Below are 25,346 nucleotides of genomic sequence, written 5' to 3' on the forward strand. Positions count from 1 at the left end.
AGACAGACAGACAGGCGGCAGGGTTAGACAGACAGACAGGCAGGCAGACAGACAGGCAGACGGCAGGGTTAGACAGACAGACAGATGGCAGGGTTAGACAGACAGACAGACAGGCAGACAGGCAGACAGGCAGACAGACAGACGGCAGGGTTAGACAGACAGACAGACAGGAGGCATGGCGACAGGGCAGGACCGCTGCTTCCAGAGAAGAACGGCTGCAGGAACTAAAATCGAAGAACCAGGTTTTGGTTTTCCTGCAGTGAAACGATGCAGATCTGAACATTTTTTATAAAACAGTTTGCAGCTTTTCCACGACTGCTGTTGCTGTCATCATCTTGAAAGTCATTATCAGCCAGCTAAAGCAGGCGATGACATATTTACTCATGTTGCACGAATCACCAAATAGATCATGTTGAAACTCAACAAACCCTTAACATCTACGACTTAACTTTTGAATTCAACCCAATTCAAGATGGCCACCGCAGCTAACCTTAGAAAACGCAACTCTGTCAGTTTAACATGGAGTTAAAAACTTGGTGTGGCAGTAGCTGAGAGTGGTTTGTGACACACACTCTGAGCACCAACAGATCACGTGAGGTGTTGCACGAAACCTAACGAGCTGAACGTTTGCAGCTGCAGTCCAAAAACTGTAACCAACAAACAACAACCATGAAACAAAGTTGTTTTCCTTCTTGTTGCTGACGTTCTGCAGCTTGTTGGAGCGCGGGGGCAGCAGCTGAGCTCGGGTGCTGCCGCCAGCGGCCCGGTTCTGTCTCTGAGCAGAGCTCTGCTTTGGGCCTCGGTGGGTCCAGGTTGAGTTCGGTCTACGGGCCCAACATGTTGCACACGTCGGCCGTTTGGTCAGGAGCTGAGATTCCTGCAGCGCCGCCTCACCAAGAACAACCGGACAGACTGAGTGAAGAACCAGGACGAGTCCAACATGGCTGCCAGTGACGGCCTCAGCTGCAGCTTTGATTATCAGCTGCCACTGAAGACAAGATGGCGTTTTTCTCCACAACAGATTTAATTAATTTCTACAACTCGTTAGTGTTCGAAGCCAACCTGATTCAACATGACCGCCACGGCCAGCTGACCTTAAGAAACAAACATGGCTGCCAACCTTGTGGATAATGAGATAAATTTGGTGTGGTAGTAGCTGAGAGTCATCCACAGCACGTACTCGGAGCGAGACATTGAGCTTATTTCTACGTTTTGTTCAAAATGAACACAACTTCACAATTTCTTAACATGCTGTAAAACTCTTATGAAGATGGCGGGTGATATGCATTCCTTTCTGCGACCGATTCTTTCTGAGCTGGACGAGGAATGATGGACGGACCATCAGCTGTAAAACAGTTTGTAATTTAAAACCATCGTTTTATTCCAGACGTAACAAAACGAAACAAATGCACCATAACTTCCCCACATTTTTGCCTTTTTAATAAGAAAAAACAAAGAAACAGGAATCGTTTGAATCACATGTAAACAACAACAACAACACGTCAGCACATGCTCAGTTTGAGAAGCAACACGGTATAGCTTAAATAAAAGACATTTCTCCTTGAAGCTGCGACACAGAGGACGTCATGTGACCTGAAATTCCTGCAGTTAATCCTTCAACAGATTGTCGATACGTCGATCTCTTATCAGATCAGCAGTCGTTTGAAGAAAAGGCACTTTTTGGGGACGTCAGGGATCATTTGACTCCCTCATTGTTTCACTGAGTGAGCCGATGCGTTGCACACACATGCACACACATGCACGCACACACATTATCAGCCCGCCTGGCCTGTGGGAGCTCCATAGTGCAAAGTACTGTATGTAAATCGTCCCATAATGCACCTCTCCTCCCTGCTTCTGTTTAAGGAACTGACTGAAACGTTCATAAAGGTGTTTTCACTTTTATTCCTCTAGGAAACAGAAACAAATTACAATTTATTCTCCTTTTTTTTTTTTTACCACAGTGTTTTTTTTTTTATTATTATTTTTCCGTCTGACTAGATGTTTTTCTTCACATGAACCAAAAAGGCTGAAACGTTTTTTTGTAAGACACAGAGCTAACGCGCTTGGATTCGAAAATGTTGTAACACGAAACGCCAGCTGAACTGTTCGCAGTAACACCTGCATGAAGCAGAAACCTGAAGTTTGTCGTCTTCCCTCCATCGTTGGATAAAATAAAAAACTAAAGTCACATTAAGGTTGTAACTGGTCGACAGAGCACTTCATAAGATATATTAAAATTTATTCCCTTCATAAATAAATGCAAACATTCTCTCCCCCACACGTTACCTCTATTTACATTTTGTACAAACGTATTTGGTAGAAACAGGATCTCTGGGCTCACGGGTGACTCCAAAGTCTTTCAGTCCTCGTGTAACCGGCCTCCATCGATGAGGAGGAAAAGTCACCAACTGTTCTTTGGTTCCTTGAACGCAGCACAGGCGAGACCACAGAACCTGAGCCCGAGTGACAGAGAGGGAAGGAAAGAGGGAGAGAAGCAGAGCTTTGGTGTCCATTTTGGAAGCAGGTCTCCATGTTGGCTCACCTCTGCAGACAGGTGCACAGCGTCCGAGCGGACATGTTGGGAGGCTGAGTCCTAAATATTCTTGTCTTTTGTTTGTTTATCTGTATGATATGTGTTTCTTTGGGTAAAACAGGAATGTTTCTATGTGTTTTGGACTAATGACAGCGTTACGCACACACGAGGAGTTCGCACGTGGCTTCCACATGGAAACAGTACAGAGCAACGCACGTAGCTCCTCACAAGATGGCTGCCACAAATCCTAGCTGGCGCAGTCAGAGGCCGTTCTATCGTTTCTCTATGCCAGTGTGTGAGTTTGTGTGTCCACATTAGGAGGCGTTGAGCACCGAGCGGCTGTACAGCGTTTGGTAATAAGCGCCTGAGTCCATGGTGGCCGGGCTCGGACTGTCGTAGATCTGCTTGGCCCCCATGGGGGAGCTGCTGTAGCTGTTGTAGGCCATGACCTGGTCCTGGTAGGACTTGAGGTCCATCTTCTGCTCGTTGGACATGAGGTTGGTGATGGAGAAAGGGTGGTTGAAGTTGTAGTTGGGGTCCAGGGACTTGAGGGCATCGCTCTGGAGGTCCATGTGCTGCTGCATGGTGCTGGGCAGAAGGTGGGAGGTGCTGCTTAAAGAGTGGGAGTGGAGCAGGTTGGAGGAGGAGGTGCCTGAGAGGGATAAGGAGGACGGGGCGGAGGAGGAGGGGGGACTGTGGAGGTGCGAGGACGACAGAGAAGGGCAGTCTAGAGAAACCAGGGTGTTTCTGTGAGGTTGATCGTCCGAGGAGCCCGGATGGGAGTTATCCGAGTGGGCGGAGTCTGCTCCTTCAGATGCACCTGCAGGACTCTGATCCTCCCCCAGGTTGTCTCCGCTGTGGCCCCCTTTCCCTGAGCCCCCTTCCTGGTTCTTGCTGCCCTTCTTTGAGGCCTTGTCCTCGATCTTGAAGCGCTTCTGGCGCCTCAGGTAGCAGCCGTTCTCGAACATGTTGCCCGACTGCGGGTGCAGCGTCCAGTAGGAGCCTTTGCCCGGCTTGTCGGGCGAGCGGGCCACCTTCACGAAGCAGTCGTTGAAGGAGAGCGAGTGGCGGATGGAGTTCTGCCAGCGCTGCTGGTTCTCGCGGTAGTAGGGGAACAGATCCATGATCCACTGGTAGATCTCGTTCAGGGTGAGCATTTTGCTGCTGCTCTGCTGGATCGCCATGGTGATGAGGGAGATGTAGGAGTACGGCGGCTTGGCGTGAGTCAGGGAGCGGCGATACGGCTTCGGGGGGATCTCCTTGGGCCCCGGCCGGCTCAGGGACCCGGTCTGGGTGTAGCTTAGCTGATTCATGGACTGGCTCATGTTCTGGTAGTGGGACAAAGAGCTCAACGAGCCAGGAGCAGGGGGGCCCAGCTGGGTCAGGGAGCCCGAGGTGAGGGACGAGGTCACAGGTGAGAGGGACATGTGACTCGGGCCGGAGCCCATAGAAGTCAGGGGGGAGTTGCTGAGGCTGGAGCTGGGGTACGCCATGTTCATCCCGGCGGGCGAGGCCGTGGCCGGGTTCAGGTTGATGTAGCTGCTCATGGTTCCCATGGAGCCCAGACCCGGGTTCATAACACTGGGGGAGGGATACATCTGCAACCACAGGAAGACAAAAACAAAATCAGTTTCTCTCACACAGGAAGTCTTCAAAACCACGAAGCAAAACTAAAATGTGGATTTTGTGTTTTTGTTTTGTTTTTTTCCACAGGAGCTGCTGCAGAAATCTGCACGACTCCCAGACACACGGTGCAGAGCAGAGGGGGAGCGAGAGCGAAAATATGCAGCAAATAAGGAAGGTCTAAAAAAATAAATAGGCAAAAGCTCCGAGTCAAGGACACTTTGGTCCCTTTAGTTAAATTAAACTCAATTTTTAAGCTTAGATGGTGAAGTTGATACAATCTTGTAGAATTTGGTCACAAACATTCGAACAGAACTTTACATCCTCCATCCGACTCACCAGTTTCTCATCCCAACTAAACTACACCCTGAAAGACAACTTTAGTCCCTAATTATAACTAAATAGTTTTAAAAAACATTTCAAATGTATTTATTCCTTTTCCAAAAAATATTAACCTTCAAATTGTATTTTTTTAATTATTTTGGGCTCTTGTGAAAACGAGTCTCCTGCTGTTTTTACGCACAGTTCCTGTTTAGTGAAAAACTGATTTAAATTATGTTAAAGGTAAATTCAGTGTGAAATCAGCTGTTTGAGGAAAAACAACTAATTAAAGAGTCAGTTTGGGAAAATGAAGTTGCTGACAAACTGTGTTGTTTTATATATTTAGTGTAATTCTTTGAGGCTGAAGGCTCGTGCCTCCAGATCCGTCACAGTTTTACCAACACAAATAAAACCAACGCGTTAAAAGAAAAAGGTTTGAACTGTTTGGAAGCTGCTAACAGGTGTGAAATGTGGAGGAACATCAGCCTGAATGTGCATTAAAAGGCGCCTCGTATCAATGCACAATGAGGCTCTCAGTGCGCGCAGACATCACACCGACATGTCAGGAGCTGAAAATGCGTAAAAAGCGCGTCATGGTGCCTGTGAGCTCAGGCGGCCTCCTGAGAAAAAACAAGCTGCTCAGCACTTTAACCCGAACAGCACCCCCACACTCCCCTGTCCCGTGCTGGAAAACATCCATAATCTGAACAGTTTTAATGTTTCCTTCAAGGTTTGGTCCCGCAAAACGCGTAAAAACGGAATCTCCAGGACCGGTCACTGATTGGTGGTTAAAGGTTATCAGACTCTTTCTTCTGGGTAATTTCATCAGGTTGAATCGAGCTGAGGTGAGAAGTGAAGCTGCTGCTGATCAAATTAACTTTAATTCAATTAACTTTCATTAATTGTTCCGAAATGATAAAAAATAAGTCCCGTTAAATCACAAAACAAACACCAGACTTTTTTTTTCTTGATGCGTTTCTTTGTAATTATTTTATAAATGTTTTATAATTAATGAATGCTCATAATTTGTTGTTTTTTTTATTCTTGTTGCGTTTTTATATTTCGGTAAATATTGATTCCACTTTTCTTAAAAAAAAAAAACTGACTAGTTTCTGCTCGTTTGAACACCCCTGCAGGGGTTTATTGTAATAATCCAAAACTTGCTCAGTTTTCATTTTATCTCAGAAGCGCAACGTTTTTTATCTTATTTTATTTGTGCTCCAGCCTCTGCAGCACAAACAAACTGTTGCTCTTCTTTATTCCAACTCGAGCAGAATATTAATAAAAGCCAGAGAGGGAGATGTGGAAGCAGTTACCTCGCTGGCCTCGCTGTAAAAACTATTCCACTCTGGTAAATCGTGCGCCTCCATCTTCACGGAGCTCAACATCCCAAACACGAGTCTGCAGAGAGGAGCGGACCTTCAGCACTTCACACCGACTCGGACCCTCCGGGACGATCCACACACAGACTGAACGGTCTCCTTCCCGCTGGGCGGGAAACTCAGCGGCCCTGCAGGGGGGGGTCTGGCTCAGGTTGTCTTTTGAATCACTCATCCATGGTTCTGAAACTTTTGTTGGAGTTTTGTGGTCCGTGTTCTTCTTCCTTCTCCACCCGAGGCCGAAGGGACGCAGCTGGTTCCGGACTGGGGAGCAGCGCGCAAACACTGGAGACCTCTGGACCTGCTGGTCTTATAAGGTCCTGCCGGGTCCCGCCCCGCGCTCCCAACGTTTGGAGACCAGGAAGGGCCCCGAGCAAAAGGCCGATGTGGCCCCCTGGCGTGCTGTATATTGGCCCGGCGGCTGCAGAGGCCACCCCGGCGCGCACGCTCCTCCTGTCCACACAGCTGGGGAAGATTTTATTATGAAAAGATCAAATAAAAATAAAATAGGGGAGAATTAATGCGTGTCTGTTAATAACGGGACTTTTTGTGGGCGACACGGTGCAGCAGTGGTTACTGTCGCCTCACAGATTATGTGGCAGGTTCGCCTCCCGGGGCCTGTCTGTGTGGAGTTTACATGCTCCCCCCTCAGTTCCACAGATTAAAGAATATTTGACTAATTCTAATCACAGATTCCTGCCAGTTTGTTTTGTGCGTAAACTGTGTCCGTTTAGAGCAGCAGCGCGCGCGCTGGCACCAGCTCGTGGGAACATTTATTCCTTGAATGCGTCCAAAGCTGCGGCGGGATGAGCCACCCCGGGGTGGTGGACCGGGTTCTGGTGCTGGGGAATCCACATCCGGCCTGGGAACAGACGGAGGCGCGTGAATGTCAATGCCTCAGCTTAATGGGAGGTGAATGGAGATGTAATTGATGCGCACGCGGGAGGTCCACGGATTAGAGTGAGAAAAGATCCAGAGGAGTCAACGGGAAGGAAACCAGCTCAAAAAAAAAAAGTGTTGGAGAGAATTTAACAAGTGTCCTTTCCAGAAGCATCATTTTATTTTGAAGTGATCAGCCAATCAGCTGCCAGCTCGATCACCACGCGGCTCGGTGCTGGTAGTGACGTCATCATTTTAATAATTTTAATAAAGTTTTGGATCTGGTGCAGAACTCCAGATGTTTTAATGTTCAAACTTCTTCAGATCAAAACGATTTTAACTCAAACTTTTTTTTTAAATTTCAGAACATCGGAGGAGCTGAACTCTTGAAGTCCTGGATTTTATAACTATTTGATGTTTTTTTTTTTTTCATTTCAAATTTTGTTAAATGAACCAGTCAGTGTTTAAATAAACAAGACTTAGTTTTTATTTTGTGACTGCATCGCACGTGATTAAGAAACATTTTCAGCGTTGACGCATCAAATCAGCCGGTGTTGGATTTATATTTGATACTTTTTTAATTTAGAAACAAATAAAAAAAAAAAAGAGTTATTTGGTGAAACGGAGATTGAAATTTTGCTCTTATCTCCCAAAGATTAGATGATGAAATAAATGTGTGTTTTTCTTATCATAGCTGACTCTAAACAAACCAGTAAAAGTGATTTTTAACAAGTCTTGAACCAAATGGGTTAAATTTGTTGGATTAAAAAACAAACACAACTCTAGATAATTATAACTTGGGTTAGTTCTAGTTAGCTGGTGCTAACGGCTCTTAGCATCAGATATGACCAACGTTAATTGAAATCTTACAAATTGTTTTTATTAGTTCGTAAAACAGAAGATCAGTCGGGCCTGCTCGTCTCTGACATGACCTCAGGGTCAAACTCTCTGACCCAATAATTAGTCAAACCAACTAAACCTATAATTGATTAATCAGAATAACCCAGCGGTTTTTATTGAGTTCTTGAAAAAAACAAAAAGTTCTTATATCAAAAGTATAAATAAATATTTAGGAAGTTATTTAATGGGTAGAATCTTATTTATACATATATATAAGGTGCTAAAAAGAAAAATAAAGTAAGCTTTGACTGGACCTGCCTTGTCAAAAGTGGGTGGGTCTTGATTGTGCCACACCCACACTTAGCCACACCTTTTCTGTTTTTAACTGCAGCACAATTTTCATCTTTAATAAAAAAACAAGACTTCTTAAGAAGTAAAACACGGTCAGCTACTGTCAGATTGAATCACATATTTAGTTTCAATTCAATTCAGTTTATTTCTAAAGTTCAAAGTCACAACAGAAGTCGTCTCGGGGACTGAACAGAAACGTTTATATATAAAAACAATAATTTAACTTTATTTATCTGAGGAGCAGCTTTGAGTTTAACTCCATCACTGAACTCTCATCTTGAACAAGCATGAAGGCGACAGTGGAAAGAAAAACTCCCTCGTGAGGAAGAAACCTTTAGCAGAACCAGGATCAGGACAAGAGGACCATCTGCTTCGACCGGCTGGGTTTGGTAGGAACAGATACACAATGGCAGGTCAAGAATCACATGTTAATATAGAAATAGTATCAAATGAAAACTATTCAATTTTAACAATTCATTTAAGGAAATTAGATGAATTTGTCCTCCAGTAGTCTAAGTCTATAGCAGCATAACAAGTCAACCCTAACTATAGGATTTATCAAACAGGAAAGTCTTAAACTGGACAATGTGTCAGTCTCATGGACAGAAACTGGAAGTTGGTTCCACAACAGAGGAGCCTGAGAACTGAAAGATCTTCCTCCCATTCTGCTTTTGGAAACTCTAGGAACCACAAGTAAACCTGCAGTCTGAGAGCGAAGTGCTCTGTTGGGAAAATATGAAACAATAATATATTGAACGTAAGATGGAGCTAGGTTGTTGAGAGCTTTCTAGGTTAGAAGTAAGATTTTGAATTCTATTCTGGATTTGACAGGGAGCCAATGGGGAGAAGCTAAAACTGGAGAGATATGATCTGTCCCAGTAACTCCAGTTAAGACTCTGGCAGCAGCATTTTGGATCAACTGAAGACGTTCTAAAGAAGTATTTGGACACCCAGATAATAAACCTTTGCAATAGTCCAGTCTAGACGTGACAAATGCATGGACCAGTTTTTCTGCATCATTTTTAGATGTTTCTAATGTTAGTGATATTACGCAGGTGGAAGAAGGAGATTCTAGTAACGTTTTTAATGTGGGGGATAAAAGACGTGTCCTGATCAAAAATAACACCAAGATTTTTAACATTAGAGCTGGAGGACAGATTAATGCATCTAAGGAGGGAGAAAGACTGAAACATTCATTCCTAAAGTGCTCGGGTCCAAAGACTAAAACCTCAGTCTTGTCTGTTCAAAAGCAGAAAATTAAGGGTCATCCAGGTTTTTATGTCTTTAAGACATGCTTGTAGTCTAAGTAGCAGATTGGATTCATTGGATTTAATGGACAAATATAATTGTGTGTCATCAGCATAACAATGGAAATGTATCCCATGCTGTTTAATATCTTTACCTAATTGAAGCATATACAAGGTAAAGAGTAATGGTCCAAGCACTGAACCTTGAGGAACTCCATGACTAACTTTGATGTATGATGAAGATTCATTACTTACATTTACAAACTGGAATCTATCAGATAAATATGATTTAAACCAATTTACAGCTGTTCCTGTAATTCCAACATCATGTTCAAGTCTCTGTAGTAGAATATTGTGATCAACTGTATCAACTGCAGCACTGAGGTCCAACAGGACCAGTGTCGACACCAGTCCATTGTCTGAGGCCATGAGAACATCATTAGTAACTTTCACCAGTGCAGATTCAGCGCTGTGGTGAGCTCTAAACCCTGTTTATTAGAGATAAATGAAGCAGATTTAGTGAGTCTAACTTCCTGTCGAATCTTTTTGTGAGGCAGTTTTTTAAAACCTTCTCTCAGATCCTGATTGTTCCTGTCGGTGTGAACTGCTCTCCATGTCAATGGGCCCTCGTATCATCCATTATCACTTCTCTAATTGGTTGAACAAAAGCTGTAATGAGCTGGCATTAATGGAGGAAGGCTGCAGGGGCTGGGGGGTGGGATGACCCCCCCAGCACTCAACCTGTTGGGTATGGATTCACTCTCCTGCTCCTGTCAGGGCTTTAAGATCTGAAGCTGTCAGCAGGTTCTGCTGCGCCACCATGTGGTGCTTCTGAAACACATCCTGAGCAGAGGGACCCTGAGCCAGGAGGTAAGAAGCAACTTTAAGACATTTAACTCGTGTTCAGATTTATTTAGCTGGGTGAGAAATAAAAATCAGCTGATGATGTATGAACAAGTCCTGAAAGCAGATCTTAGTTCACTGTCCACTTTTTGTGTCCTCCTGAATAAAATAAAAATGGCCCATGAGCCGCTGAAGGTGACGTTTGTCGCGTTAGTAAAACATCTCAGGACAGATTTGATTGAATCTCAGTTTAACAGTGTTCTAAGATCTGGTGTGGTAGTAGCTGAGAGTCATCCTCAACACATCCTTCAAGAGTGAATTAAAATCACGTGGAGTTTGACCAAAACGTTTGCTGCTCCGTCTCCATGACAACACGTCTGGCGTGAAGGGAGCAGGCGATTCCTTTATGGAACACCAGGTCTTCATCCAAGTGCAGTTAATATATTTATAAATAAAACCCAACAAATGTTTAAGTTTCCATCTAGTTTATTTACGGTTTCTATTTTGTACATGAAGCTGCAGTAAAACCAACAGATCTAGAAAAATAAAAGGTACGTAAAGACAGAAGAAACGCTTCAGAGAACGGAAGGGAAACGAGATTCTGACTTGAAAATAGTTTGTTGTAGTCCGACTTCCCCTGAGGTTCCCAAACAAACTGATGGTGAACGGTTTCAAAAAGGCACTTGAACGAGGGATTGCATGACGTGTCCGTGCATATTCTACTCAACTTTCATTTCTTCCGGGACGTTTTTCTACTTCGGACCTGATCCGAGGGATTTTCACAAAAACCGGTGAGATCCCAAAGGTACGGCGTGGGTTTGTGGTCAAGAAACAAACGTATAGTTTCTATAAAACATTTACATCCACAAACTTCAGGTTATGACCTTTGGTCTGCGCGTGCACATTCTGCACATGAAGGGAGAATCAACCCGAATCGTAAACTCCACGAACTGCTCTGATTAAACGTCACCCATCGAATAAACTCTGAAAAGAGCAAATACATTCAACGTCTGTGCACGAGGCGAAGCTTTACGGAAAATATTTATCTTTATCGGGTGGATTCTCCCTTCAAAACAAAAAGTTTTAAGAAACAAATGTTGTTTTTTTTAATAGACATTTTTCAAACAGTTGCATAAACTACGAATAAAGGATTGCACACATACCAGAACAGCTCTTTACATTAGAGGACATTTAACATTCCAGTATAAAATATAGTCCTGGGTCCATCAATAGATATCTTGTCATATACATTCGGGTTAAAGCGAAGGCTGGATTTGAACGTAAGCAGATATTAAACACAGTCGTGGCTGGTGGACACGCCGACAGAACAACATTCATGTGTCTCTGAGTACGACACACTGGGTTGAAGCGCACGCTGAATAAAACTGAAGAAGCATCAAACACTGCTTTACAGGTTTTAATGACGAAACTTTGAAGGTGACTTTACAGCATCACCTCCTTCTGTGTCGCCTCTCAAAGCTAAAATTAGTTTTAGTCTTGATCCATGTTTTATTTTGCAGAGAACTTTTACTTCTCTGCAGTCCTGATGTTACAGATGTTCGTCAGTACGAACTGTTGCTACGGTTTTATATTCCGTAGCGGCAGCAGGAAAGAAGCTGAAGCTATCGGAGTGCGCAACAGGGACGGTCAAACGTTTAAAGTCTAATTAAACTGGTCAAATCTAAAAGGTCAAGACGTAATTATTTATTTTATAAAACGTCCGTTTCCAGTCCGGGAGTTATTTATCAACACCCATGAATCAACTCTCCACCAAACAACAAACGGGAGGAAAACAACTCGCCAGGATCTGTTGCCGCCGTTTTATTTTGAAAGGGTTATAAAGTGGAACCTACAGTCGCAGGTGAGCGCAGCCTTACTGGGCAAAGCATTCGACGGACTGATGAAAACGAAGGAATAAAAAGTTCCCACGTTAGCAGGGTTAGCATTAGCGCCTGTCTCGGTACCAGAAGCCTCCGTTTTACTGGAGGAGTTTTCAGCTGTGGGGAACTTCACTTGAAGTCCCAACTTCCTGCTTTCAAACATTTTGTTGTGCTGACGCTTCTTGCGCTACAATATTTAGCCATGCACGAGCACAAGGTGAAACAAACATGCGCCGCGAGGAGCACAAAGTTGGTATTTTGTCTGTAGCAGGGGCCGGCAGGTGAGACTGGAGGAACAGGACGATACGAGGTGAAAGTTGAATATTTGAAGACACCCGTCCCCGTGCAGCTTTCCAATAGGTGTGTTTTATCACAAACAGCCATGTCAGCATCAGAGTGACATATTTGAACTTTAACACAAACATTGAAGCTCCAATCCGCTCTGTGCGCACGCTGGACACGGCGACCAGCTTTAAAATAAGGTGCATTAAAAAATAATAATTTGGCCTGACAACACTCCATGTTGTGTTTCAGAGAAACATGTTAATACAAAGAACCGTTTTGTCTCGTGTCTCTCTGCCCCGCTGCCACGAAGACTCAAATACACGTGGACACAAACACGAGAAAACATCATATCGAAATTGTTGCGCCTTCTTTTCGTGTTTTCCTGCGTTTGGTTTGGAGACACGGTCCACCTCAAACAGAACAGGGAAAGTGAACTTTACAAGTTTGGAGTCGAGATTAAAGTGATTGCCCAAGACGAAGGAGGTTTGACTCATAATCTCAGAGTTGTTAGAATTAACCACCGAGACCACTTGCAGCAGAACGTCAGCACCTGGACAGCATCGCAGGATGTGACGCTGACCCCGGGACACTCTCCAACATCAGATCTGTATCAGTTTGGTCAAATGTGCGTTTTCTCGCGAGTGTCCCGTCACGAACACTGAACCACACGGAGCTGCTAATTGAGAAGCGTTATCTGAAACGTCACATATCTGGAACTTGAGCAGTCGAGCAAAACCCCCCAACAAGCAAATGCAACAATGTCGCCCGTTTAGAAACCGTCACACCGTAAAGAAAACAAACCCTCTCGTATCTCACCGGTATTCATCCTGTTGTGATGTTAAGCATCTTTCAAAGAACTCTGATGGTGCTGAGGTTTGGTCAGAGACCACTTTAAAAGTTGTAAATTTTAAACGCAACACTTGTTCTGATGAGGTTTTTTTTTTGTCTACTAATGGCAAATGAAAGGTATATTAGAATTATTATAAGTCAATAAGCTGTAGCCACTGTTCATCTGTTTATTAAAGCCCATTATCTGACTCCAACAGCATCAAACAGGCCTTTATGACCTGCCTGCATAAATAAAGGTTAAATGAAGGTCAAACTTAAACGTTGATAAATGTAGTTGATGAGAAACAACTGAACAAAGAATTGGGAGGCAGAAAAAGTTGTCCTAATCAAACCTTGCTTCAAAAGAGATAATGAGAAGGCAGCTTTGGAAACTCTAGATGATGCTGATTCAACTGAGGTGAGACCTTTGTAATAGAGCCTTCTGATTCGTGGGTTCTTGTGTTGCTCCTCCTCAGTGGTCCAGTGTAGACATCTCCTCCTGTGATGGATCTGATTCAGAGGAAACAAAAAGCCAAAAGTAAATACATATTAAACAGTCCCAGATATGTTCACCTTACATTTATCATGTTTACAGAGTTCATTAAACAGGAAGTACTCCGGCGCTGTGTAAAGGCCAGAAGCTGTCAGATGTGAGGACCTGCCTGTAGCTGTGTTGGGCCCTCGCTGCCACTGAAATCACCATCACGTCTCTCTCTCTTTCTTGACGGTGACGTCCCCACCTCCAGCTGTTCCACTCCCTGATCCAGATGTTGGTGCAGCCCCTGTGCCGACGCCAGACGCAGCAGCTGATGCAGATCCTGCTGCCCCAGTGCCCAGTATGGTGGAGACCTCTCCCTGCATGAAGGCCCACGGGGGGCTGTTGGGAGAGTTATCCAATGGACAGCGCTCACCGCTGGGGCAGTACACCTCCCCCTCACCCCGGCGACTTTGGATGTACACTCTGGTGCAGGGGAAGCAGAACCTACATTTGGAGGAGATGCAGGAGCAACACGTGGTTGACTGGGTGACACATTTACAAATATACAAAGCAACAAACGGTTGTTGTTGCACCAAACAGGTTTATTTAAATCTCTCACATCTACCTAAACACACACACTAAAGAAAAGAGAAATACAAACCTATGTCCTGGTACAGACGGACACTGGACAAAGTGTGTGTCTTCAAGTCTCTCGTGACACAGGGTGCAGGACAGAGGGTTTCCAGTGAGATGGGTGCTGCTGGTGGATGCTGATCCCAGCTCGGAGGCGCCGTTGTTGGGTAACGCTGCAGCGGTGGTGGCTGCCTCTGCGGATGTGCTGGATCCCAGGGGCTCCCCCCCTCCAGACCTCACAGTTGGAGGCCGTGGCTGCCTGGCTGGAGATGAAGCAGGCTTGGGGCTCGTCTGGCTCACCCCTCCAGCCATGGAGAAAGACGACGAAGGCAGACTTGTACTCTTGCTGGAACTGGTGCCAGGCTGGGTCTGTGACTTGGCTTGGTTCTGGGAGGAGCTGAGTTCTCGCTCCAGCTCTGGAGTGATGAAGGGGGATATTCCCATCCCCATCCCGAGCTGCCTGCGGCTCATCTCAGCCAGCACCGGCGCGGGGAAGATCATGGGGCTGCTCATAGGAGCTGTCCTGGCGGTCAGGCCCGCTGGCATGCCGGCTAGCAGCCCCTGGGGAATCCCTGCGATACTTTGAGTTACCAAACTGGGGGGGATGGCAGCGCCTATCATGGGTCTCCGGCTGCTGCTGGGGCTCTGACGGTTCACCTCCGGAGGCGGCTGGCCGTCGCGGTGGAGCCCGTTGGGTGGCACGCGACCACCGGATGATCCGGTACTCTCTCCTCTTCCACCCCTGTCGAAGCGGTCGGTGTGCTGCCTGCCACCGTCCGCGGCGGACTCGGGTCTTCCGGCCAACGCGCCGTGTTTACTCGGAGAGGGACCGGGCGAGCGGACGGTCCCGTCCTGCATGCCGTGGCTCCGCTTCAGCTGTCGGGCGCTCGTGATGAGGAATTCGATCTGGTTGGCTCCCTCGTAGTTAACGCAACCCCGGCACACCACCTCGCTGAAGTCCCACACCACGGTCCACGGCATCTTGGGCAGGTCGCACAGGTAGCACCACTGGCGCCTGGAGGAGGAAGACGGGGACGACATGGCTGCTCACTAGCCGCCTACCTGTTTCACCTGAGCGGCTTCGAACGATGCTAACTCGCTAGCGCCAGTTAGCTGCGGGTGCACGCCCTTTTTTCTGACGGTTTTCTGCCTCAACGGATCCCGCACCGCTTTATAAAACACTCTCACATTTTAAACGTATCGACTTAGCTCCAACATTGAAGCCGCTTTAGCGCTTTCTCGTATATTTGTTTTGTTTACCCGCTTCGGCCTACTTCTTCACGGCTGTCAACGGCTTTTCCAACGGCGCTAGAACGTTACGTAACCACCCGCGGTGAATTGTGGGTGTCTGAGTTTCCTTGCTCGGAGAACCCAACACTGACGTTTCCCGGGAAAACTACAACGCAAACTGACACGGAAGTGAAGCGATTAGGAGGGTCAGAGTTGTTTTTTTTGGCAGCACGTGTGCAGCTCCTCACAGCCATGCGTGTTGAGGTAGAAACCATTTTACAGCTGTAGTTTTAATTTATTTTAAAGACTGAACATGCCCAAAGACACATCGTCGTCGTCGAGCGAAGATGAAGCGGAGAATGGCTCGGAGTCGACAGCACACCGAACAGAGACCAGTAAGATCACCCATTACTGACTCCACAAAATCAGTGAAATGATGGTCAAAAATGACATTTTGACACATTAGGATTTGTCATATTTAGACCAATACACGAATTTTAATTCTACGTATTCTAATCAGATTGCTCTGCTTCAGGTTTGCATTCACTGTTGTCTGGTTTAAAGATAAACTTTATCTTTCCCCTCCCAGAAGGCCTGGTCGTTTTAAATCAAGTGTTGAAATCAAGGAGATATGGGTCCTTTAAACTAAGTCATTGCAAATTATAAAATAAAAGTTCATCCCAAACTCCGTCAACTAGTTCAGTCCAAAAGAGTTTACTCAAGTAGATTTGTAGTATTATTGAAATGCAATATGGAAACGCAGGTATGCACTCAAAGTAAATAAAACACTTTGCTAAATCTGTCTAAAAACACGCGGAGGCTTGAGTCACACGATTCACATACATTGTAGTCCTTTGTATTTTATACTTTGGTCAGGTTTTCCAGGAAAACATGAAATACACCTTTAATGATACTTATGAAAGTTACTAATGATGTGAAATACACACATGCTGGAGGCATTCTGAGTCATCCAGGATACGGTAAATCCAAAAAAGGTTAAAAACAAAATAACTGGACTGTATTTTCGCTTCTCATCGCATTCGAGGAGCTTTAACAATTCAAATAATGGAGAGTGCAGAGTTGGTTATGAGTTGAGGTGTTCTGTAAGCTTGAGTCACATGCAGATTGCTCTGTCACTCCTCACAAGAGGTTCGTTAGGGTCTTCGTTAGTCTGACTCCAAGACTTAACAAAGTCTTGAGTCAGACTAACGAAGTCTGATAACACAACTTTATTGTGAGTGGTCAGATGGGCCACTCTGGTCACATGAACGGAGTTCTTGCTTGGAGTGATAATGATTGGATATCAGACCTATAGCTCCATTATAGATTTTTGATCATTAACATGTAGTAACGTTCACCTGTGCTGTCTCCGTGCTATGGTGAGCTCTAAACCCTGACTGAAACTCCTCGGACAGATTTTTGTGCAGATGTTCACGCAACTGACCTGCAACTATTTTCTCTTAATTTATTTAGATGAAAGTTAGATTACGTAGCTATAGGTCTATAATTGGCCAGAATTCCTGAATCAAGATCAGGCTTCTTAATAAAGGATTAATTACAGCAATCTTAAAGCACTGTGGTACGTAACCATTCATTTGAGACAAATTAAGCAGATCCAAGATGCGGTTATTAATTAAGGGAAATGTGTCTTTAAATAACCTGGTTGGGATGGGATCTAGCAGGCATGTGGATGGGTTGGATGAAGCTATTGTTTTTGACGATGCAGAGAGCTCAACAGAACAAAACAGTCCAAACATAAATGAGGTTCTAGTGACATTTTTAAAGTTGTCTCTCATCTGACATGGAACCAGAGGCGATAGTAGGAAGGATGGTTTGAATTTTCTCCCTAATTGAAATAATTTTATTTATAAAGAATCTCATGACTGCTTGTAGTTGTAGGGATACATGATTCAACATAGATAGGATTTTTAATTAGTCTAGCTAGTACTGAACAGCAACCTGGGGTCATTTTTTATTCTCATTAATTAAAGATGAATAATAAAAAGTTCTAGCTTTACAGAGAGCTTTCTTATATGTTAGCAAGCTATCTTTCCAAGTTAAATAAAATTCTTCCATGTTAGTGAAGCACCATTTTCTGCCTGCTTTAAAGTACGTAACTCCGAGTTGAACCAAGGAGCTGATCTCCTCTGATTGATTACTTTCTTTTTCAGTAGAGCAGCTTTATCGAGTGAAGTTTGCAAAGTTGTTGTACAATTATCAAGAGTCACTGCGCTGTGATGTGCTTTTTTTATACTACTAGGGCTTAGTGTATTTCTAGTTAAAGTTTTTCTTAGATCTTATTACTGTTTTTCTTTTACGTTAATACTTTTGTTGGATGTAACTGGGGCCCTGTGTACACAATTTGTTCCACCACATGTACCACATTTTTGTGCTGAAACGTTTCACCACAAAAACAGAAACTGTCCAGATGACCTGATTGAAAAACGTTGGATTGTATACCTGGATTATTGAGCATGGACTTTGTTGATGTATTACTAAATCCTTAATCTCTATGCCATAAGCAGCTGTACGGACGTTTTGGGTAAAACTAATTGACTCTATAAAATTCTTAAAGTCATCACGTTCAACATCTACATGAATATTGAAATATCCGGTTATTATGAATTTATCAGTATTCAGGAATAAGTCAGACGAACTAAATCTGAGAATTCAGACCAAAACTGAGAATAAGGGCCTGGTGGACGAAGTATAACAAAAAGCAAAAGTGTTTTTTCCGGTTTTTATTTTGGATGAGAACGATTGCATGAAGCTACTGAACTGCTCTTGTTTTAAAATGTAAATTTATTCTGCAGACGTGTTGGAATTTAATTTTTTTTTATCCCATTTTACGTGTTAATGCGTGGCTGGAATAAAACTACAGTCGGTAACGGATGTTCAGAGTGAAGTGTGGTCAGCCTCTCTGATGGGTTTGCTGATTACGTCACGTGTTTGCTTTATGACGAATGAATTAATGTTTTTGTTCGTCTCCCCAGACAAGAAGAGCACGAAGTACGATTGTCCTCAGGATTTTGTGTCTTTCCGCCCTGCGTCGTGCAGCAGCATGCTGCCGGACAACCTGAGGGACGGCGAGAACGAGCTGTGGCTCATTAAAGCTCCCTCCAGCTTCAACCCCAAAAGGTCGGAACACCCTGTTCTCCTTCCATCTTTACCTGCCTCTGCTTCCCGTACGCAATCGAACGCTTTACAAGAACCCCTTCAGAAACGAAACTTCAGCAGCCACAGGCTCAACCAGAAGTAGAATTTTAAACGACTGCAGTTCATCCATTTATTTAAAGTTTGAGATCATGATTTCTCACTAACATAATTCGTTTTGAACGCCACTGTCCGAAGCAGCTGCAGTTTGACACAATTTTTTTATATATTTTTTTAAGACAAAAGCCTTTTTAAACAACTTTTTTCCTGCCATCTCCCATTTTTTGTAGAACAGAAAGTTAACAGCTCTGCATTATTTGTAAAAATTAAGTTTTTTTTTTTATCGTTGACCCGTAAGAAGCAAGATCCACCACCAAGTTGTGGAGTGAAGACGGGGAATTAGAAAAACCATCAGTCTATTCGTGCATGTGAGGATATCTTGAACAATAAGTGAGGTACCGACTTCCATTTTGCTGTGTGGCTACATCTAGGGGTAAGAACGGTTCCCTTCAAAAACTGTGTTCCCTCACCAAAATCCAAGATGGCTGCCATCATAAACGTCAGTCCGTGCTGTTAGCGTTTTTATCATCAAAACACTTTATGTCTGACCAGGCCTGTCACAATAAACAATAAATCAATTAATCGCATATAAATGAAAATTATCAACCTCATTTTCATTTATCGGCTTCATCGTTTCTTCGTGTCTCTCTCTTTCTACTGAAGACACTGGATGATAAAAGGTTCTTCACTGACCCCTCTTTCTCTTTTCTCTTTAAAACCCATTTTAACCGTCCGAAATCGTGTTTTTAGATCGTTAAAAGCAGCTAAGCTAAGCTAAGCTAACAAGCCGACCTCGGGGGGGGGGGGACTCCGTCTTGTTGAAGCTCCAAAATTCACGGTTGAAACCCGTGCCTTCGTGTAAAAAGTTGTTTTCCTCTGCAAAAAGAAGCTGAGAACTTATTTACTGATTATTTTATTTAAATTTTTGTGTGAAAATGCTAAAGAGCTCAAACCACACCGAGTGTCCACCATTTTGAGAACCAAAGAGAGACAGCCCATGTCATGTCAAGGGGCCTCCCTCCCATTGTTCTTAAAGAGACACGCCGCTCGCTCCCTCACTATCCATCCTTCAGTTCAAACAGTCTAATACTGCCATCCAGTGGTCAAAAAAGGTACTGTAGCAAAATAAATTGACTCAAATTTCTTCTTAAACTTGACAATAATGACTAATTATTGTCAAGTTTCAAACAATATTATCGTTTATCGCAGTAATTTCTGAGACAATTAATCGCCCAGCATGATTTATCGTGACAGGTCTATGTCTGAGCAGTAGTTCGTGGTTAGTTTAAAGGTACAAAGTCCCACTTTTTAAACCGTGTCCATCGGAGCAGATATCTTTCTTGGAGCTTCAGAAACAGCCGCTCATGACGTAAACTTCTGTTTCTGAACACTGAACTAAGTCCCGGTCTCTTCTTTCCTGTCTCCCCTCCAGTTTCCGTGGCCTTATGGTTCCCCTCTCCGGTCTTCAGACCCTGAGGGTCCCCTCCGCTGCAGAGACCGGCACCAGCCAGCAGATCTACAGCGTCCTGGCGTCGAGCCACTGCTCCCCGGAGCTCCGGCTCCTCACCAGCGACGGCCGGGCTTCAGACGGCGCCGCCTTCGGCCCCTCGTTTTCAGGCCTGCTGAACGTGTGCGAGAGTTACGGAGACAGCAGCACCAACCAGACCCCCCAGGTCATCCCTGCTGCTCCAGCACCCTCCATACCCCCCGGGCTCAAACAGCGCTTCCACCCCTTCGGCAGCAAAACTCCCACTCTCACCTACGTGGCGGAGAACGAGGCGGACGGAGCCGCCTTCGGACCCTCGTCCACCACCCTCCGACCCCTGGTGGTCAAAAGATTCTTGGAAGAAGTGGTTCATGAGGTAGAGGAGGATGATGAAGACGGCAGGAGGAAGAAAAAGAAGAAAAAGAAAGAGAAGCGGGTGAAGTCTGAGCTAATCGAGGAGATTCTGCAAGTGAAGCAGGAGCCCGTCGATGTGTTCCAGGAGGCTGAGCATCCGGTGGAGAAGAGCAAGAAGAAGAAGAAGAAGAAGGAGGACAGAGAGGTGGAGGAAGGACAGGAGCCCAGGGTGAAGGTGGAGCCGGTGTCCGTGAAGTGCGAACCGATGGACGTTGGTTACGGCGACGTAGCAGAATTCCAAGAAAAGAAGAAGAGAAAGAAGAAGAAACATAAAACTGATGAGGACTGACGGTTGGACTCATTCAGCAGCTGTAAAAGTTTAGTCTCGTGTTTGAAGCAGAACGTGCGCAGCTGCAGGCGTCACCAGCAGGAGGAGGATGAGGAGGAGGAGGAGGATGAACGAGACGCGTCCACAGATCTGCTGTTTGTTCTTGTCTTAAAGAGTCCGAGTCAAGTGACGGAGATGCAGCAAAAACACAAAATAAACACTTTAAATGGAAAATAAAGTTGTTTTGGGTCATGTTGGTATTTCAGAGCAAACAGCAACATTTTCCTCTGAATCCTTGTTGGAGCAGCGAATCTCAGAAGGAAACTTGAATTTATCCTTAAATCCTACAAACGAGTTTTACGACGAGCGTTTCTAAAGATCAGGAGAAAGCAGGACCTTTAACATCACATGGACGTGTGTTACAGGAAACATCCAGATCATCGTTTCCTCAAGGTTCTTCTGTAAAGTTTTTAAAAATTAAACTAATTCTGCTCACCATGTGACATTTTAACTTTATTTACAAAGTTCCCTCAAATAAATTCATTAAGATCTTTGTGTCTTCACGAACATTGTCCTCAACACTTTCTACAGAAAACCGGCTCGGTTTTGTCTCGGTCCACCTTTAACTTGAGCTAAATGATAAATGGCCGGTACTTGTACGTCACCTGTGGATCTGATCGAGACACTCGGAGCTCTTTACAACAACCTGGGCCTCATTTACCCGTTCAGACATCACTGCTAGATCAATAATAAGATTAATCAGCTTTATCACATTCAGACACTGATGGGTCACACATCGGAGGCAATGACGGGTTCAATGTCTTGCCCAGGGGCACTTCGGCACGTGACTGCCGGTGGACTCGAACCCTCAACTCTCCCAATGGAGGACGACTGCTCTAACCACTCCACCACAGCTGCAAATGGCATTTTAAACATTTTTTTACACAGCTGCAGTTGAACATTGTAGATTTTTGCAGATTCTTCTGAAAAGTTAACGGCTGACGATATCGCTAACTTTGAAATGTCAAATATTTCAAAACTTGTCCAAACAAATCACATGAATAAAATGTGCACCAAAACATGGGATTTTTGTCGTCTTGTTTCCGTAGGACTTGTGAGGTTTTCTGTCAACTCTCCCCAGGAAACGAGAGCGAACAGTCACGATGGAACAGATTTCAGTTTTGTAGGATATTCTGCTTAAACTGAAAACCGTAAAAATATTAAAGTTCACGTGTCGGGCTCCTCCGCTGTGGGAGGCTCAAGATTTCTCTTTTAGTTTTCACAGCAACTGTTTATTTGAGGCTTACTTTTCAGTCTTCCTGTCTGCCTCTCATTAACTTGACGAGTAGTAAGACACAGGTGTGTGGTTACCATGGTAACCGCACTAGGCTGCTGGCAGCAGCTTTAACACAACGGTTCATTTAACAGTTTTTACCCAGTTTATTCATGAAAACGTAGACATTTGTTCTCTGAAAATTATAAAGTTTATCAAAATAAGTTTTTATCTCCACATTAAACTTTGCGTCATGATGTTTCGTGTCTGCTTCTCCTCCTCTGCTGCTGCAGAGAAATGAGCTCTTCTGACGGGGAGATGGCGCCACAGACCACGTGGAGCTTCGAGCTGCATCCTCTCAAAATTGTTTACATGTTTTAACTTGTTTTTCATGATCCAACACTTTTGTTGTTGCACATTAAAAGCACAAGGAGAAGATTTTGAGCGTTTTGTTCTTCAGGCGGCGGTGGATCGTCAGATCTTTGTGACACTGACGTGAACATTTTCAGTCTGGGTTCTGCATCCCCCTCTGTCTCGCACCCCCCACCCCAGCTCTGCACCGGAGTGTGGTCCTGATTCTTAATGAGCTCAGGCACCTCTGATGCTGTCACAGCACACACACACACACACACACACACCCTGCACAGGCTGCAGGGCCCATTGATCAGGACGTGAACGTGTCCATCACTCCCACACACACGAGAGAATTTAACAATGTCTTCCACAGAGGGACTGTGGATCGTCTTGCACCGTAACACCTCGTCCTTGTTTGTTGTTTGTGGCAGCAGCAGTGGAGCGGAGGGCTGCAGATGTGAGCCTGAGGATACAGAGGTTCTCCGTGAGGTCAGGGCCTGTGGATCTCACAGGTTTGTTGAATTCACAGCTTTCAGGCCTGAGAGTCGACTGGAACCGGCTCAGCTTGAAGTCTGAAATAAAACATGTATATCATGTTTTTAGACAATGCTGCATTTCACTGGTTCATCACACTCAGCTGATATTTAAAGAAATGAAGGAATGTCTCTTTGTTTTATTTTTTTTTTTAATGCAGTGAAATAAAAATTAATGGAAAAATCACATTCGTTACAAAAAAATCCTCATTTTTGTACAAGTATAAACTGGAAGCAACAGAAAAGCTTGAGCCTTCATGGCTCATGTTTGTAGATTTTATTCATCTAATGGAAGGTAAATCATGAGCATGCTGTTTTGTTCTTTATGTGTTTATCGTTGTATTTTTTATTCTTTGTGTTTTGCAGCAGTCGGGTTTAAAGTACTGAGTGGATAATTATCACCATTTTAACTGTTGGTCAGGTTTGCACGTGGTGTCAATCAGCATCAACAGCTGCTGTCAAACAAAAGTGAATTAAAACATTTAATATTTGCAATCGGTTGCATTAAACAACAGGCCAGCTGTGTTAAAGGCAGCTCGTGTGAATTTTAAACAAATTATCGTTGTTTTCTGAACAGTTTCAACTTTTATTTTGCTTCCACCAAATCCTAATATGTATGTAGCATATATTTGTAAATTACTGTTTTCAATCTTATTTTTTAACCTTAGTTTTATAAGGAAATCAATCTATGGAGATTATTAAATTTTTTTTAAAGATAAATATAATTTTATTACTGATCCTGCAGGAAATTGTTGTGCCAGAGTTTCAGTACAAAGGAACAAACACAAGGAATCACACAAGAGATAAAAATAACAGAGAATATAAAATAGCAACAATTGAGTTCTAAACAGGTGCAGACAGAAACATTAAAGAGTTTATTGTGGTGCAGGATTAATTTTATTGTCCTCTGTGCAGAAAGGGGGAGGAGTTGAAAAGTTTGAAGGACTTCCTGTGTTGTTCTGTGGAGCACCTCGTGGTCTCAGTCTAGGACTGAAGGTGCTGCGGTGAGTTCAGGGTGTCATGCAGGGGGGGTGACATGTTGTTCAGGATCTGGAGCAGGTTCCTCTGCTCAGACTCTGTCAGAGGCTGCAGGTCCACTCCCAGAACTGAACCAGCTCTCCTGATGAGTTTATAGAGTCTGTTGGCATCAGCCTGCTGCCCCAACACACCAGAGCGTAGAAAATGCTGGAGACCACCTGCAGATGTTAAAAGACCTGAGTCTCCTCAAAATTAGCTGTCCAGTCTAGTTTATTTTAAATTTGCAAGGATGTCCTGGGATGTTTGCACATGTAAAGTTCTGTTTTCAAATGTAAAGTTCTGTTTGCAGATGTAAAGTTCTGTTTTGTAGATGTGCAGTTTTGTTTTCCGATGTACAGTTCTGTTTGCAGACATAAAGTTCTGTTTTCAGATGTACAGTTCTGTTTGCAGACATAAAGTTCTGTTTTCCGATGTACAGTTCTGTTTGCAGACATAAAGTTCTGTTTTCCGATGTACAGTTTTGTTTGCAGACATAAAGTTCTGTTTTCAGATGTAAAGTTCTGTTTGCAGGCGTAAAGTTCTGTTGATCATAATATTCTAGTTAATAAATTACATAAATATGGTATTAGAGGATTAGCGTTACAGTGGGTGTGTAGTTACTTGGAAAATAGGAAACAGTTTGTACAGATGAATGATGTGAGATCAGATCTCTGCACCATCACATGTGGAGTTCCTCAAGGATCTGTACTTGGTCCAAAGTTATTTATTTTATATATAAATGATCTGGTTAAGGTGTCTGGAATCCTCAAATCTGTTCTTTTTGCTGATGATACAACATTTTTTTGTTCTGGCAATAATATTGAACAGTTATTGGAATCAATGATGAATGAGTTTGTTAAAATTAAGAATTGGTTTAAACTCAACAAATTATCATTAAACTTGGAAAAAACAAATTATATGATATTTAGTAACAGAAATAAAACTATTGATGTTCCATTTTTAATTGAGGATTCTGAGATTAGTAGAGTTAATGAAGCTAAGTTCTTGGGTGTCATCATTGATGAAAATTTGTCATGGAGGCAACATATAAACTCTGTTAAAATGAAAATATCCAAATCTATTATGATATTTTATAGAGTCAGGTATCTGTTGAATGACAGAGCGCTGTATTTACTGTATAATACAATTATTGTGCCACATTTAATTTATTGTGTTGAAGTTTGGGGAAAGGCGTGTAAATCAATTACAATGCCTATTTTTATTTTGCAGAAAAGAGTCGTAAGAATCATAACAAGAAAGCATTATTATCATCCAACAAGTATATTATTTTATCAAATGAAATTGCTGAAGTTCCATGATTTGGTAGACTATAATATTTTATCACTTATGTATAGAGCTCATAAAAATATACTACCTTTTAATATCCAAATGTACTTTGTGAAAAGATCTAGCTGTTACGATCTAAAAGGGAAAG

At 43.7% G+C, this 25,346-nt stretch overlaps 3 protein-coding genes across 3 annotated transcripts; 1 reads left to right on the forward strand and 2 right to left on the reverse strand.

The window, feature by feature from the left end:
* Positions 1 to 2,586: 2,586 nt before the first annotated feature.
* foxa3 (forkhead box A3) lies at positions 2,587 to 6,137 on the reverse strand. The gene is made up of 2 exons (XM_037678365.1): positions 5,797 to 6,137; positions 2,587 to 4,134 (listed from the first exon to the last, which is right to left on the reverse strand). Exons 1-2 carry the CDS (start codon positions 5,866 to 5,868, stop codon positions 2,851 to 2,853), a joined length of 1,356 nt encoding a protein of 451 aa, XP_037534293.1. The 5' UTR covers positions 5,869 to 6,137; the 3' UTR covers positions 2,587 to 2,850.
* A 4,363-nt stretch (positions 6,138 to 10,500) lies between these two features.
* On the reverse strand, positions 10,501 to 15,500 carry irf2bp1 (interferon regulatory factor 2 binding protein 1). The gene is made up of 3 exons (XM_037677712.1): positions 14,152 to 15,500; positions 13,675 to 13,994; positions 10,501 to 13,522 (listed from the first exon to the last, which is right to left on the reverse strand). Exons 1-2 carry the CDS (start codon positions 15,162 to 15,164, stop codon positions 13,715 to 13,717), a joined length of 1,293 nt encoding a protein of 430 aa, XP_037533640.1. The 5' UTR covers positions 15,165 to 15,500; the 3' UTR covers positions 10,501 to 13,522; positions 13,675 to 13,714.
* A 28-nt stretch (positions 15,501 to 15,528) lies between these two features.
* polr1g (RNA polymerase I subunit G) lies at positions 15,529 to 21,780 on the forward strand. Its single transcript, XM_037677713.1, has 3 exons — positions 15,529 to 15,748; positions 18,347 to 18,491; positions 19,999 to 21,780. The coding sequence occupies exons 1-3, from the start codon at positions 15,667 to 15,669 to the stop codon at positions 20,753 to 20,755; spliced, it is 984 nt and encodes a 327-aa protein (XP_037533641.1). The 5' UTR covers positions 15,529 to 15,666; the 3' UTR covers positions 20,756 to 21,780.
* Positions 21,781 to 25,346: the final 3,566 nt, after the last annotated feature.

The sequence above is a fragment of the Nematolebias whitei genome, chromosome 6, assembly GCF_014905685.2.
Source record: "Nematolebias whitei isolate Nwh7 chromosome 6, NemWhi1, whole genome shotgun sequence".
Classification (NCBI taxonomy): domain Eukaryota; kingdom Metazoa; phylum Chordata; class Actinopteri; order Cyprinodontiformes; family Rivulidae; genus Nematolebias; species Nematolebias whitei.

Coding starts and splice junctions, on each gene's coding strand:
- foxa3 (XM_037678365.1), bottom strand. CDS start 5,868: ATGTTGAGCTCCGTGAAGATGGAGGCGCACGATTTACCAGAGTGGAAT. Junction 4,135..5,796: donor TTTACAGCGAGGCCAGCGAG/GTAACTGCTTCC, acceptor CTGTGGTTGCAG/ATGTATCCCTCCCCCAGTGT.
- irf2bp1 (XM_037677712.1), bottom strand. CDS start 15,164: ATGTCGTCCCCGTCTTCCTCCTCCAGGCGCCAGTGGTGCTACCTGTGC. Junction 13,995..14,151: donor CCGTCTGTACCAGGACATAG/GTTTGTATTTCT, acceptor CTCCAAATGTAG/GTTCTGCTTCCCCTGCACCA.
- polr1g (XM_037677713.1), top strand. CDS start 15,667: ATGCCCAAAGACACATCGTCGTCGTCGAGCGAAGATGAAGCGGAGAAT. Junction 15,749..18,346: donor AGCACACCGAACAGAGACCA/GTAAGATCACCC, acceptor TCGTCTCCCCAG/ACAAGAAGAGCACGAAGTAC. Junction 18,492..19,998: donor TCCAGCTTCAACCCCAAAAG/GTCGGAACACCC, acceptor TCTCCCCTCCAG/TTTCCGTGGCCTTATGGTTC.